A 16518-nucleotide genomic window follows, 5' to 3' on the forward strand; every position below is an offset into this window, starting at 1 on the left:
TAATTTCCAGTGCTCTTTAAGGGAGAAAAGAGCATTTCCCTTTTGCATGAAAGGCAATGGTAAGTTGCACTATTGTGTGGTTAGGGAATTGCATTGAGCAACATCTGCAGGGTTGGAGATTCCCTAGCCTGGGATTCATTATGTGGCTGATTCCTGATATATTCCTCCCGTAGAATATGGACTGTTTTAGAGGTTAATGCAAAGAAATGATAGGTCTTGCAACAGAGAGCTTTGCTTATTAATGGATGGTGGCTTTTTAAGCCCATCTTCAGATTCAAACTAATTTCCGATCATGTAAAAAGCTGTAGATACCTTTGCTAATCATCATTCAATTTATTACTTAAATCAAGAAATAGTTTTCTAAGATCTACAGAGACACTCGCTGGAACACCCCAGCAAGCGAGAGTCCAAAAGTGGCAGGCTCAAACCCAGAGCCTCAATCATGGAATCATAGAATCAAAGAGTTGGAAGAGACCTCATGGGCCATCCAGTCCAATCCCCTGTCAAGAAGCAGGAATATTGCATTCAAATAACCCCTGACAGATGGCCATCCAGCCTGTTTAAAAGCTTCCAAAGAAGGAGCCTCCACCACACTCCGGGGCAGAGAGTTCCACTGCTGAACGGCTCTCACAGTCAGGAAGTTCTTCCTCATGTTCAGATGGAATCTCCTTTCTTGTAGTTTGAAGCCATTGTTCCGCATCCTAGTCTCCAGGGAAGCAGAAAACAAGCTTGCTCCCTCCTCCCTGTGACTTCCTCTCACATATTTATACATGGCTATCATATCTCCTCTCAGCCTTCTTCAGGCTAAACATGCCCAGCTCCTTAAGCCACTCCTCATAGGGCTTGTTCTCCAGACCCTTGATCATTTCAGTCGCCCTCCTCTGGACACATAACAACAGGACCTTTTGCAGTCTCTACTACTGGGGGTGTGGCCTTCAAGAATAGCTGTGCTTAGCCATGCCCACCTCATCCCTCTTTGCATCGCCACTCGCCAGGGAAGGGAAACCATGAGATTTTAAAACTGTTTAGGCTTTACCAAAGTTGCTTGCTTAATGGTTCTGAAAATCAAAATAACCATGGGAGACATCCGAACATTACAGAATAATTTCACACTGCCTTGCTGCTCATTATCCGAGATGGTCAAGCAGCAGTCTTTGTCTAAATATAAAATAAACTGAATCTACAAAGGTGTCTAAAGAGAAGGCAGCAAAGCCTTTCCCTGCAATAAACCCTTTCCCTGCAATAAAGAAAGCACGTGTCCATCACAAAAGGGGAGCCTCCATGACTCTCCACATCTTCCTTTTCAGCAAAACATGTGTCTTGGCTCAAAAAAGGTTGGCCCAATTCAGGGTTTGGTAATCCCTTGATTGTTTGAGTTAATTGTTGGGGTGATGACAAAGGAGGATGTGATGTGTCGGTGAAAGGTTACCAAGGTGGCTTCATACTCCAAAGAGTTATGTATATAAAAGTATAAAACACAAAAAGATTAAACACACACATAGGGGTCCTGGTATTTGCTGACCAGCGGATCCTGGGGGCAGCAGTGGCCCGGGACTTTGGGGCGTTTTGGGGTTGTTCCAGGGGTTGGTGATGCATGCAAGGGCCTTCATAGGGAAGGGGGGAAAAGAAAAGGAGTGGGTAGGCAGGGAACCTCAGCCAGGGATGATGGGCTCCATAGGGGCAGAAGCTGGCTGCGGTGGCGGAGAGAGAAAGGAGAAAAAGCAAGTCAAAAAAGATAGAGAAGCAAGCATAACAAAATATTTTATTGGGGGATAGTTTCATAGTTTGAGGGAGAAAGGGAGTTTGAAACAATGTATCTTCCAGAACCAGCTCTGCTACAGATCCTCTCCCGTTTTTCTGCCAATTAATAGTTTTCCACGGGGAGGAGGAGGTCGTGGCTCCAAATCACACGTAATGGTGAATTGTATGGAAATAGGAGCAGTTTATCCCAAGAGTGAATTATTAGGATCTCCCACCACGCACACAGAGAGCATCTTTATACTTTATTGTTTCTATACAGAACAAAAATTGCTTTTTCTTCTTTAGCTTGCCAACTTCTATCTGGATCTAAACCTCAAGTGGTTTCAACACGTGTTCACTGAAATTCGGTTGAATTTGGTCAGGTATGCAAAGGATTAATATAACAGGACACTGCGGATACTGCAAGAAAGAAAGAAAAAGGAAAGGGATTAATGTTATTTTTTTCAAAAAAGAAAAACAAACCCAACAACCAATATCATTCACTGTTGTTGCTGTTGGTTCCTTCACATTTCTTTCAATGTGCATCAGCTAAAGCCAGAACGTATTCAATTTGCAAACTATGAAAGGTGTCACTTGTCATATTTTAAAACACAAAAAGTATTAAACATGCTGAGAATGTTACCTTTTGCCACTGCATAGAAGCTCAAAGCCTTCACCAATTTTCTCAAAAGGCAACACATGACTTCTTAATGCATCCAAATTAAATTTCTTTTCCATGTATTCTGAAACCAGTTTAGGAATAGCATCTTTCAACCTGAATCCTAGGAAGAAATAAAAGAAAATCAGCAGGTACAACTTTTATTGTTACATTTTTAAAGGACGAATTGGGGATGATGACTTGTGTAACTGAAAGTGGATAATTTTTTAAAAAGCATATCAATAAATGTTGCATCAAATTTAGTTTCAGATGTTTGCTTTTGTTTCAGACTAGTTCACACAATTTATCAGTTATGGGCATCTGTTGTTGGGGACCTCCCAAGACATTTCTGAATTTGTTGTTGTTTATACGTTCAGTCGCTTCCGACTTTTCGTGACGTCATGGATCAGCCCATGCCAGAGCTCCCTATTGGCCGTTACGACCCCCAGCTCCTTCAGTGTCAAGCCTGTCAATTCAAGGATACCATCCATCCATCTTGTCCTTGTCCTTTTTCCGTCCATTTTCCTCAGCATCATTATCTTTTCCAAGCTTTCCTTCTTCTCATTATGTGGCCAAAGTAATTCATCTTTGCTTCTAATATCTTTCCCTTCAGTGAGCAGTCAGGTATTTCCTGGAATATGGACTGGTTTGATCTTGTAGTCCAAGGCACTCTCAGAATTTTCCTCCAACACCACAGTTCAAATGCATTTATCTTCCTTTGCTCAGCCTTCCTTAAGGTCCAGGTCTCACATCCATAGGTTACTATGGAGAATACCATTGCTTAAACTATGCGGATCTTCGTTGCCAGTGTGATGTCTCTACTCTTAACTATTTCATCAAGATTGGTCATTGTTCTCCTCCTAAAAAGTAAACATCTTTTAATTTCCTGGCTGCAGTCTGCATCTGCATTAATCTTTATTATTTATTACTAGCTGTCCCCTGCCACACGTTGCTGTGGCCCACATGGGGTTCTGTGTGGGTGGTTTGGCCCAATTCTATCGTTGGTGGGGTTCAGAATGCTCTGTGATTGTATGTGAACTATAAATCCCAGCAACTACAACTCCCAAATGTCAAGATTCTATTTCCCCCAAACTCCACCAGTGTTCACATTTGGGCATATTGAGTATTCGTGTAGTGTTTGGTCCAAATCCATCATCGTTTGAGTCCACAGTGCTCTCCGAATGTAGGCGAACTACAACTCCAAAACCAAAGGACACCCCCCACCAAACCCTTCCAGTATTTTCTGTTTGTCATGGGAGAACTGTGTGCCAGGTTTGGTTCAATTCCATCTTTGGTGGGGTTCAGAATGCTCTTTGTAGGTGAACTATAAATCCCAGCAACTACAACTCCCAAATGACAAAATACTTTTTTTTAGTGGACATACATTGGGTTAGGTGTCTTGTGTCCAAATTTGGTGTCAATTCGTCCAGTGGTTTTTGAGTTCTGTTAATCCCACAAACGAACATTACATTTTTATTTATATAGATTATTTACAGTATTTATATACTGCCTTTCTCACCCTTGAGGGGGACTCAAAGCGTATATTATTTACACCTTTGCACCTAGAGAGACAAAGTATGTCACTGCTTCCATGTTTTCTCCCTCTATTTGCCATTTATCAATCATTTCTGACTTATGGTGACCTTAAGGTGACCCTATCATGGGGGATTCTTGGCATAATTTGTTCAAAAAGGAGTTGTATTTGCCTTCCTCTAAGGCTGAGAGAAGTTTGCATGGCTGAGGAGGGATTTGAACCCTGGTTTCCAAAGTTGCAGCCCTATGCTCAAAGCACTATGTAATGTTCCATCTTCTGCTCACAACAGGAATGGCTAAAGAAAGTATAGAGCTTTGCTTTCTCATGTTGTCCAAATCCAATTGTTCTCTCTCCCCTTGTTTTTTTCCCTTCTAACAAATCAGAGAAAGAAGCAGGTTTCATATTTCTTCCTCTGGGTTTTTCCCCCCCTCGCAATGTCATCCAACATGTTTTTATTTCTAGCTCTTCCTGTATGAGTGGACCTCAGGACAAGATACAAACAATGAAATCAGCCTACAACAATGTAAACAAGTCAAACAATATAAAACATTAAAGAACAATTTAACCATAACAAGAAAACCAAACCGGCAAATTAATTAAAGGAAAAAAGAAACAAGGCATAAAATCTCACAGATGTTTGCCTACAGTGTCATAGTGAAATGGTATGCCTTATATAATATCCTTCTAATATTCTTCCCTTCAGTGAGTAGTTGGGCATTATTTCCTGGATATGCACTGGTTTGATCTTCCTGCGGTCCAAGGCACTCTCAGAAATTTCCTCTAGCCGTTCTGAGTCTCCTTACGGGGGGGAGAAGGTGGGGTATAAATATAGGAAATAAGGAAATAAATAAATATAAAATTGTTGAATTAGTGGTTGCCTTTGAGACTTATTAACCTTTTAAAGCTGTGGATAGTTGAATTTGTGGATGTAGAATCCATGGGAAAAGTACATTTCTCCTTGGCTTTTGCCTTTTATATTCTTTGTGATTTTTTTTTAGTGTCAGGAGCAACTTAAGAAGCTGCAAGTCGCTTCTGGTGTGTGGCAATTGGCCATCTGTAAGGATGTTGCCTAGGGGACCCCCGGATGTTTTACCATCCTTGTGGAAGGCTTCTTTGTGATGTCACTTCATAAGGACCTTCTAGTTAATATTTGTAATCTTGAGGAATTGGGTTCAAGAACATTCATACCTGAATCCAGATCTAACCTCAACAGTGAGTTAGTGCTATGGTGCAGAAGATAACTATCCCAATGGCTGTGCAAGTCAATGTAGAAAGTCATTTGAAACTGCACATCCTATTTCAATGAACTCATCCCACACATTTAAGTGAAGTTATCAGTCAAAATGGTTGCATGAATGTAGTTTGATCAACTGTATCATACCTCCCATACAACATCCAAGAAGTTTCCTTCCTGTAATGAGCTGAACGGGATCAACAGAGAGGTGAGATCCAGCGGGAGGTTCCCCAACCACCACACAGACTCCATGGCCCAAGTGGCTGGATGCTAGAGCAGCAGTCTATGGGAGATACAAAGAAAAAAAAAACCCCACATGAGAATTCAAGTACAGTGCCAGTTGCAGACCTAAACCTTTAACTCAAGCACTTTATATGTTTTAATATGTTTTTATTGCTCTATGAGTTTATTTGCTCATCTGTTTTATATGTATTATAGTTGATGGGGGTCTGTTTTTATTGTTATGTTTGTATATGGCATTGAATTTTGCTGTTGTTTTAAGCCACCTTGAATCTCCTGTGGGGTGAGAAAGGTGGGGTATAAATGAAGTAAATAATAAATCAATTATGCGGTCAGTATAGAACCCCCCTTAGTCTGAAATTCCCTACTTGTTGCATTATATGTTTTAACATTTTATTAAAAATGTGTTATTTTATTAATGAAGACCACTGATAACACTATGTAACAGCATTTTTTGTTCCTGGGTTATAAATGTAATTTCCTAATCTGTTCTGTCATAAAAGCATGGAAAAACTTATTAAATTGCTAAAACTTTATTTTTTGGGGGCATCTTGTAGCACATTTTGCTATAGTTTTTCAGTGAATATCTCATAGTCTCAACCAATTCAACCTAGTTTGTGGCAGCCACAAACGTTTCTGGAATATAGCAGCTACTTCCAAAGTAAGTACCACACAATCAAACAGGAAACAATACTTTCAAACCAGGGAAAATATATGACTAGTATCAATACAATTTGAATAAGGAATGTTTCAAGCAGGAGTGGTGCTAACATTGAATCCAGGGCAGCTCCAAGGCAGGACTCTGACGCTAAATTCTTTTGCTGGCACGAATTAAGCCTTGGTGAAACATTTGAAGCTCCCTTCTGTTGAAAAATGAACATCAAGATAGACCTCATACCACAGTTTCCACAAGTCCAATAGCTTCGAAAGTGTAGTCCACACCGAGACCAGTCATCTCCACCAGCACTTCGTTAATGGGCTTCTTGAAATCATCAGGAGAGAGGCACTCAGTGGCTCCCAGCTCTTTGGCCTTTGCAAATTTGTCCTTGTTGATGTCAATCCCAATGATCCTGGATGCTCCTGCTGCTTTGCAGCCCATGATGATGGATAGACCGACGCCTCCCAAGCCAAAGATGGCACAAGAGGAACCAGGCTTCACCTGCAAGTCCACATAGACCAGAAACTTGAGTTTGGGTTTTGTCAACACATAAGCAGTGTAGCAGGATGTGGGGTTGAGGTTAAGATTTTAAAAATTCATGTAGACACATAAAATACAAGCATGGACAGAACTAAGCAAGATTCAGTAGAAAGTGAATAGGTCAGAAAAATAGAGTCAATGTGATTCCGTGGTTAAAATGGTCAACTGTGATGGAGGCATTTGAGTTCAAATCTGCACCAAGCCCAGAAATTGATTGGAACAACCTGGGCAAGCAACCTCTCTCACGCTGAACTGCCCTGAAGGATTGTCAGGAGGACAAATTAGAGATGAAGAAGAGGAGTTCACTGCTGTGAAATCACTGGAGGAAAGCTAGGGCATAAGCATCTTAGTGCAAAGAAAGGAGCATATGTGCATGAGAGGAAAAGATCAGACTAAGGGGTCTCTAAGCTGTTCAAAGGTAGCTCCTTCTTGCCAGAAATAAAAGAAGCTAACTATGTATACGGAAGGAGTAAGAGAGGAATAAAAATAAGGCCGGTAGACTCCTCTTTTTCACCTCAGGCATATTAATGCATCTCTGGATGGTTTGCGAAGGTGTCTGGCAATAGTTTTTTGTGTATTTCATTCAGTAACTTCTACCAGGTCAGTAAAAGACCAAAGTAGGATTTTCCAAATTTTTCCACTCCCATATAGACGGTCAGAAGTCATCCTTGACCTTTTATCCTTGAAAAAAGCACTAGTGGTTCCTTTTAGATTCTCCTTCCCCAGTCTGGTACCAATTCTACGCAAAATACATCTCTTTCTCCTGCCCTATTCAGATAGGATGAGACTATGGATTAGTTATGTAACTGGGTATTGGCTTTTGTGTGAGTACCTTGTGTGTACCATTAGTGCTGAACTAAGACCAGAATGTACTCAAAGGCATCTCTCAAATATGCAATATGTGTCCTTTGATATTTGGCTCTGGCAGATGGGTCCAAGGCTCAGAGAGCAGGAAGGCACCAGTCATACTAGGTGACTGATACTGCTCTCCAGTGAATACTTAGCTCTAAATAGTCATTGTGTCAGGCACAGGAAATATCCTAGGACTCCCAAACCACAATTTTTAGCCTGATATTATCCAGGTTCATTGGATTAGATCTAATACATTGGAGGGCACCACGTTGGGCTTGGCAGATTATTAGAGCAAGTATATCGAAGAAGAGATGGGAAACTCAAATACAGGAACTCCCCAAGCTATGAACATAGATTCTGTAGGTGTGTTCTTAAGTTGAATTTATTTGTAAGTTGGAACAGGTACATTTTTAAAGTGTCACTCCAGCCCCCCCCCCCCCCCCCCGCACATTGGATAGCATAGGGAAGTGTAAGTATCCCTGTGTTTGTTTTGCTGTCTGTGCCTATGTTCGGAAGGTTTCACCTCACTTTCTGTCCCTGTAATAATTGGATTTAGAAAAATTTGGCTTGCCAAGGAAACAAGGATTGGTGGTAAAGCTTCAGAGGAGACACCTTTTCCCCATGATAACTCTTTCTAGAGTGAATTTCCCTTCTGAGGGGTAGATTTTTCTCACTTCCTGTTGTCTCACCCCAGTTCTTAACTATCAATCATTTGCAAATCAGATGTTTGTAACTCGGGGACTGCCTGTGGTTATGCTTGCATTTCAAAGCATTTCAGGAAGCGTGATTTCTCAAAGCACTCAAGCTCCAAGCAAATTAGAAGCAGTCTTATTTTGCTTTAGCAGGTAGCAAATATGGCCTGATACTTACCTCGGCAGTATTAATAGCAGCACCATAGCCAGTAGGGAACCCACAGCCAAGGAGGCAGACTTTATCTAGAGGAGCATTGTCATCTATTCTGACAATGGAAACATCAGGCATAACCGTGTATTCGGAGAAGGTGCTCATCCACAGAAAGTGGTGAATCTGTTTTCCTTTACAGGTGAACCTGCTGGTTTGGTCTGGCATCAGGTTTTGAGGACGTTCACAGAAGCTATGTGAAGAGATTCAGAATGATTTGTATAATGAACTTGACTGAAATGTCATTATTACTGGGATGGATAATAGGGGAATTTTCAATGGTACAATAAGACCGTCTGCATCAGCGGAAACCATATCAGCAGTTTAATTTATCCATGGCTAAGATAAATGGTCTCTCCAGGAATGTGATTGGTCCTCCAGAGTATTTTGTGGTATGCTTCCCTTGGAAGTTACTATGGAGTCACCCTAGATCAGTGGTTCCCAACCTGTGGTCCGTGGACCACCAGTTGTCTATATGACTTAAGATATGGTCTGCGGCCTCACCGTTACTACAGAGTTGCAACGAGAGCAACTGGTCTCGTAAAACCCTCTTATAATGCCAAGGCTTATTAAATAAATACAGTTTTCTGAGGGCGGGCAGATGGCGACTACTGGGTGGCATATATTCTTTATCAGAAACTGGAACTAATGTGGTCTGTCCAATGCAATTTTCTGAATCAGCGCTCCAAATAGCCAAACTGAATCTAAAGTTGACTAAAATGTGATTTGTAACTTTTTTGGTACTAATGTTGGAGAGTGGTCCCTGGTCAAAGTGGTCCTTGGTCAAAAAAAAAAAAAGGTTGGGAACTACTGCCATAGATCATTATATTATATGCTTAGTCATTTATTGAAACACAAAGGGGCTCTGACCCCCCACCACCCAAATTAATCCATAATGAAAGGGAGATAAGGATAAAATTATTCTTCTACCATTACAGAGCCACAATACTAAACTAGTAATCATCAGTGCAGATTATTGCATTGTTAGATATTGCTCAAAAACTCCACAGATGCTTCCCAATCTATGAAATGTTAGCATTTTTTCAATAGCAGGGCTGATGCCTTAATCTGCCATCCCCGCAAGCTTTCCTGTTCAGTCTGATTTATCCGCATTCTACATAGCAGCTAGTGGGAGAATGGATGCAGTATGTTATGAGATATCTTAGTCTTGAATGGTCAGTTAAGGCCTGCTCTTCATAATTTTCCCACTATGCAAATGAATATCACACCACGTACTGGTTTTTGAGGCAACAGTTATCTTTAGGGCTTCGGCAGCAACTGCATTCTCCACACTGAGGAAGGCAAAGAGGAATGACTTTGTCACCTTGCAGAGAGAAAGAGAAATCACCATTGTGAAATTGTTCTCTTGAAATATTTGTGAACAAAATTCATAAGATCAAATCTGCATGAAAACTCTCTTTAATTTTTTTTTTATTTAGGCTATATTTTACACCTATATTTCTTGCAAGAGTTAGATAGCAGTTTTGGTGAAGTTCTTGAGGGACACAATGAAATATAACATACACTTTTTCAGAGGGGGCTTACCGGGGAAAAAAGGGGACAAAAAGGCTGTGTGTGGGTTTATTCTTTAACAAACTGCTCAGGCATAATTTCTGCCAAGGAAGTTGCCAAAAGGCTTAGTTCTAAAGCACTTCTCTAGTGGGCTGCTATCTTACCCCACAATCCCTATGAAAAGGCATAATTGTGGCATGATCAAGATGTGTCCAATTTTTTACTTGAAAAGTTAGGCATCTGTGGTTTTCCAAATATTGACATATTATTATCTCTCAGCGTGGCCTAAGACAGCATTTCTCAACTGGGGGTCGGGACCCCTGGGGGGGGGGGGTTGCGAAGAGCTTTCAGAGAGGCTGCCAAAAACCATCAGAAAACACATATTTCTGATGGTCTTAGGAACTCCTTTGGCAGAGAAGGCTGAAGATCTCTACGCCTGTCCTCTTCCTTTTTGGAAACAGACAGCAAATCCTCCCATCAAAAGCCCTCCTCTGCTGTGCTTGGCTGGCCTCTCAGCCAAGGGGAGGACTGTTTCTGAGACTCCAAGTGGGAAGGAGAGAGCAGGTGTTCTCGGCGCATGGCTGAGTGGTGCGTATGTGCAGGTGGGGAGGGCGTGTGACGAAGTGAATTTGTTCTGTGTGAGAAGTTTGGCTCAATTCTATCATTGGTGGGGTTCAGTATGCTCTTTGATTGTAGATGAACTATAAATCCCAGCAAATACAACTCCCAAATGTCAAAGTCTATTTTCCCCAAACTCCACCAGTGTTCACATTTAGGTATATTGAGTGCTTGTGCCAAGTTTGGTCCAGATCTATCATTGTTTGAGTCCACAGTGCTCTCTAGATGTAGGTGAACTACAACTCCAAAACTCAAAGTCAATGCCCACCAAACCCTTCCAGTATTTTCTGTTGGTCATGGGAGTTCTGTGTGCCAAGTGTCATCAATTCTATTGTTGGTGGAGTTGAGAATGCTCTTTGATTGTAGATTAACTATAAATCCTAGCAGCTACAACTCCCAAATGTGCCAAATTTTGTCCAGTCGATGAAAATATATCATGCATATCAGATATTTACATTACAATTCGGAACAGTAGCAAAAATACAGTTGTGAATTGGCAATGTAAATGATTTTATGGTTGGAGGGTCACCACAACATGAGAAATTGTTTTTAGGGGTCTGGCATTAGGAAGTTTGAGAAACACTGGCCTAAGATGACAAGGGATGGTGGACATCAAACTGTCACAAACTCTGGAGAGCCCCAAGTTCCTATGGTATGCTATAGAATACTTGACTATGCAATACAATTAAACTTAGCTCTGTTTGATGAAAGAATACTTACCTGGCTTTACACAAGTGACTCCTGGTCCAATGCTTTCAACAATTCCTGCTCCTTCATGGCCTGCGATAACTGGGTAATCTAGTTTAGGAAAAAATCCTTTCAGGACATGATAATCAGTCCGACAGATTCCAGTGGCCACTATCTGTGGAAAATTGAACATATACAAGGGTAATAACTTTCCCTGTAAGGGGGGTATGCTGGACCAGAACAAGTTCAGACCTGAGTTGCATTACTTTGTGTTCCCCAGGGCACTTCAGAAGCAGGGCATGAACACAACAGAAGTGTTTCTCAATACTTTGGCTGCTATCCTGTTACAGTCAGTTCTTCATATTCACTCAGGTAAGGGGCACAGGATGCCCATGTAATTAAACACCCCATCCCCGTAACAAAATTAATTTCTATATTTTTTGACCTGAGAGAACACTTTGATGAGAATTTCTAGTTTTTTCCATTGTGCCTGTTTAGATGGCCCCCTTTGCACAGCCACTGAAAGCCATCTTGAAGCGGCTCAAAGTTGGTTGTCTAGAAAACATACATCCCAATGCGACCATCAACAGCTGGAAAATGTGTGTTAAAAAACTCAACGGAAAGTTTGAAATCAGCCAAAAATTCCACTGCATCCAGTCAGCGTATAGTTGCTGCAGAGCAGCAATTCAAGATCAGAACCAGATACACAGCTCAACTAGAAGGTGAAAAAAAATCTTTCCCTTTGGAGAGGAAACTGCTTTACCTTTCTTGCTTTGCCTTGAATTGCTGTTACCTCACTGTTGCTGATGGAGTTTAGATTTTACTCTCTCAGTCTCGACTTGACCAAAATAGGGAGAGTAGCCTGTCTACAGGGAGATCCCTTCAGTGACCATTTGAGCAACAACTGAAATAACTTCTTATACAAATTTAGGTATATGACTCCAATGCCATCACATTTCTTATCGTTTTGCTTGCTGTAGAAATCAGTGGGACATTTGAATATGTCAGTTTTTGAAAATGCTCTCCCACAAGTGGTGAAATACATTTGTTTTTCATAGCACATTATTTCACTCTCCTATCTTGCATTGATCATGTTTTGCTTTGTGCTTAGTCATTGAAACATAATCATGGACTTTGTACATCCAGTTTCTAATTGCATATTCCAAAGGATATCTGATAGAGAAAATTGGTTAATTGAAGGAAATATATTTTACCTTCACTCGAACTTCATGGCTTCTTGGGGGGGCCACCTCCACCTCCTCAATGGAAGGTATTTTGCCAACTTCCCAGATGACTGCTGCCTTGCATTTTATCACCTGCACAGAAGGACATGGCAGCAAAATGGGTCAGAGAGTGAGTCAAATATGTCCTCCATAACGGTTTTGTGAGTAAAAAACCAAAGAAAGCATGTGTTCTGCTGTTTGGATGACCAATACACACCCAGCCACGTGTGCTTTGTAACATCCTGCCTTTTGAGCCCATGTCATCGGAATGTATAGATTAAACCCAGAGCTTGGAAAAGTTATTTTGGGGGGCTGGAATTCCCAGAATCCTCCAGCCAGTGTATATCCTGGCCAAGGGAGGCAGAGAGTTGCAGTTTGAACAGTAACTATTCCAAGCCTTTCACATTTGCTCGGGTTAGGGGCACAGGACCACCGCAAAAGTTGTAATACCATAAATAAAAAAAACTTTAAAAAAAATCTGATACAATTCCTATCTTGAAGTCCCTAGGTCTTCCATTGCAACTCTCTGGGCAACATCCACCAGAGGTTGATCATAATTATACTAAAGGATCTCGAGTTTTCTAATGAGACAGCATTAATCAAAACCACAAATAATCAAATGGACAAAAGCTAAACCTGCAAATGTGGAAGGACAACTGTAAACTTTTACAAAGAAGTGCCTTGTAAAAAAGACCAGCATGGACAGCATGGAGCTCCCGCTGGTGCAATGGGTTAAACCCTTGTGACGGAAGGACTGAAGACTGTCAGGTCGGAGGTTCGAATTTGGGAGAGCGCAGATGAGCTCCCTCTGTCTGCTCCAGCTCACCATGTGGGGACATGAGGGAAGCCTCCCAGAAGGATGGTAAAACATCAAAAACATCTGGGCATCCCCTGGGCAAAGTCCTTGCAGACAGCCAGTTCTCTCACACCAGAACCGACTTGCACTTTCTCAAGTAGCTCCTGACACACACACACACACAAATTGACAGAAATGTTTTTGAAATTGGTATTTTGCCTCCTTTTTGCTTCCTCATCATTATGCAATGATGAGGAAGCAAACGTTTCCTGTTTTTTTCCTGTTGCTGGTCTTTGTTGAACTGGTTAGTTTTGTTCTGTAACTTTCAGTTGCAAATCACTGGGCTGTTATCAATATGATAAAGTAGCATTTATCTAGCTGTACAAACATTTTTCTCATGTTTCGACAGTGTTTGACATGGACAAGATTTGCAAAGTTGTTTAACACAATTTTTTTAAGTGGCATAATTTGTTGCAAATGAAAAATAAATAATGCTTTTTGGATGTACTTGTGCCAAGAATGCATGGAGAGGAGGATGTTTTAAGAAGTTGGGAAAATATCTAATTTAAGAAGCGGTAGTTTGCAATGAAAATTTATTTGCGGTTATACCACTTCCTAAACTGCAGATGAATAGGCCAAGGAAGTTCTCTTGGATGTTGGGAGCCATTTCACACTTCAGAATTATAGCATTATGATTACACTTTAATGGCAATAGTTCCATCCTATGGAATCCTGGGTTTGCAGTTTGATGAGGCATTAGAGGGCAGTTCCAGACAGGGGAATAGTCTGGTCCGACCTGGATTCAAAAAACTGGGGTCAAGTGGGACCTCAGTCCCTACACTGGAAAAAAAACCCCAATGCTTTCCTGGAGTAGGGGGGTGTCCAAATGCCCTGACAAGGCACCCAGACACAAAAGAAAATCACCCAGAAAAGCCTTAAAAAGAGAAAATAACTTACCCGGCCAGCATTACCCTGCTGCTGGCTCTCTCCTGGTGTGTAGAAATGACGTGCCAGGAGAGAGGAAGCCAGGAGTGATTTTCCTCCTCCCCCTTTCTCCTGGCCAGTCATGACTATGATCCAGGAGAGGGACAGCAACAGGATAATGCTGGCCGGGTTAGGTCTTTTTTTTTATTTCTAAAGCCCTTTTGGGGGGGGGGGGGTTGGGGGTTGGGGGTTGGGGGTTGGGGAGGAAATTACAGCCCTCTCAGGTATTCCAGGCTGATTCAGCCTGAAAAATGAGAGAGGACAGTGCGGACTGTCCCCTTTAAGTTCCAGGACCTCTGAGGGGGAAGTTCAGATAGCAGCCATAGTAGGTTAGAGCTGGGTCTTTCAGGAAGACCTGGATCTAATCCACTTTCAAATTACTTTGAAACAAATCAGGGTTTTCCTGCTTTGCCCCAAAGGAATTTGTTTTCATCTGAGGCATCATTTGGATACCCTACGTAAAAATGCAGGCACTCATGTATTTAGGCATTGTCTGGAAACGCCCAGATTTTCCTTGCTGAGAATTTTAAATAATATTCCTGGCCATTGGACAAGCTGGCTTGGGCTTCTGGGAGCTGGAGGCAAAAACAGCTGGAAGGCTGTAGGTTGTGCAGGCCTACCTTAGACTGTGCAAAGGGATCTTGTAGCACCTTATAAACTAACTTACACAACAAAGTTGGTAGCATTCATTCTCTCAATTGGTCCCTAAGGTGCTTTGCATGCTGATATTCCTGACCAACATGGCTATGTCTTTGAATTCAGCTTCCTATACTAAAAAACACAGATTCCATAAGATGGATTCCTGAAATGTAAAATAACAATCATAGCCCTTTAAATGAGCAACACATAAGGTTTCCTTGTTGCAGACAACCCATTCCTTGCTGTGCTAGAAACCTGTTGAAGTATTATAAAAGTTTAGCTCAGACTGGAAGAATAAAGTGGGACCCCGGATTTACTTCCAAAGTAATACATATAATGGACAAAAGATATGTCACTTGCAGGTGAAAACACTGCTGACACAACTTGCTCCCATCCATTCTTATTTATGCATCTAAGTATGTTATATTAGAAAGGCTTGAAAAACTTTTGTGCTGTCTCTCATTATATGCATTGTGTCTCTCAGTAGAGCTACCCCAAGTATTGTGTATTGCCACATTTTTGTATCCTGAAGGACATTATATATGCATGAAAACGTACAGGGTCAGATGCCTGAAATTAAACAATTTCATCTCTTTAGAGAAGAGCAAACTACAGACCACCTGCTGCAATGCAATCCGAGCCCTGCCACATGCACAATGGAGGACCTCCTTGCGGCAACACCAGAGGCACTCCAAGTGGCCAGCTATTGGTCAAAGGACATTTAATCAACTACCAAGCTTGCAAACTTTGTGTTTTGTTTGTTTGTTAAAACATGTAACGCAACTGTTTGGTCTGCTCCTGACACGATAAATAAATCTCTTTAGAGTCAGGCCTATAATTTGAACCTCCCTGCGTTGATTCAAATGCTTATCTAGTTTGGTATGATACTGGCAATATATATCACATTTGATCTTTTCCTGTTTTCCTACTTGGAATTCTTTAGAAGAGCATTTGAGATGGATCGTTTGTGGGCTTATAATAATTCTATGTATCTGGACTATGCTTTAGGCTGTTCAAAAGAAGAAGCCTATTAGGTAGGTCAGTATTATTGTGCCCATGTATTCAGATAGAAACGAATAATGACTTATGGAAAGGATCTCAATTGAGTTCTTGAGCAAGTTAAGATTTGAAACGATTCCAAAACTTGATTTCTGGTTCTTCTAACACCTGTGTACTGAGCAACATTAGCTCTCAGCATTATTTGAATAGTCTACATTGGTCCTATTCACTGTGCGATTACAGGAAAGAATTGAAAGAACTATAGTCAATTGGTACCAATATGGTACCAGTTCTTGGCACACTGGGGTGGGGAAGTATTCTACTAGTCAGATACTTTAAGAAACATCAGTCTCAGCTACATTTCCTTTTCTTATTCACTTCTGGATCCACCAGGAGAGATCCACAACTTCCATGGATTCACTTTTAGACCATAAAGTGTATCCACACAATTATTTATTAAACTTATGGAAGGCAATAAGAACTTTTTTTCTGATTTCTTCCATTCTAGAAGTGATCTAATAACTACAAACTGTAAACAGCTACTTGTCATATAGATGTAGGAAGACTCATAAGAAAAATCTTGGCTTACCTTCCCCACAGTTGCCATCTGTACTAGGATCCCTTAAGTTAGTCCATAGTCTTCTCTACAAATGTATTTCTCGAGTATGAATCCAGAGATAGCCAAAAAAAATGCTCTCACATCC

At 41.2% G+C, this 16518-nt stretch overlaps 1 protein-coding gene across 1 annotated transcript; it reads right to left on the reverse strand.

Moving 5' to 3' along the window:
* Positions 1 to 1984: 1984 nt before the first annotated feature.
* LOC132776985 (alcohol dehydrogenase 1-like) lies at positions 1985 to 16499 on the reverse strand. The gene is made up of 9 exons (XM_060779190.2): positions 16404 to 16499; positions 12388 to 12489; positions 11207 to 11348; positions 9593 to 9680; positions 8327 to 8549; positions 6305 to 6565; positions 5314 to 5449; positions 2384 to 2522; positions 1985 to 2160 (listed from the first exon to the last, which is right to left on the reverse strand). The coding sequence occupies exons 1-9, from the start codon at positions 16419 to 16421 to the stop codon at positions 2136 to 2138; spliced, it is 1134 nt and encodes a 377-aa protein (XP_060635173.2). The 5' UTR covers positions 16422 to 16499; the 3' UTR covers positions 1985 to 2135.
* Positions 16500 to 16518: the final 19 nt, after the last annotated feature.

The sequence above is a fragment of the Anolis sagrei genome, chromosome 5 (genome assembly GCF_037176765.1).
Source record: "Anolis sagrei isolate rAnoSag1 chromosome 5, rAnoSag1.mat, whole genome shotgun sequence".
In the NCBI taxonomy this organism is placed as follows: Eukaryota; Metazoa; Chordata; class Lepidosauria; order Squamata; family Dactyloidae; genus Anolis; species Anolis sagrei.

Bases quoted from the DNA above. Each gene is read 5' to 3' on its own strand.
- LOC132776985 (XM_060779190.2), bottom strand. The intron at 9,681-11,206 runs GTAAGTATTCTT...TCTCTCTGCAAG, and splicing joins AGTCACTTGTGTAAAGCCAG to GTGACAAAGTCATTCCTCTT. The intron at 2,523-5,313 runs GTATGATACAGT...ATTTCTTCCTAG, and splicing joins TCTTGGATGTTGTATGGGAG to GATTCAGGTTGAAAGATGCT.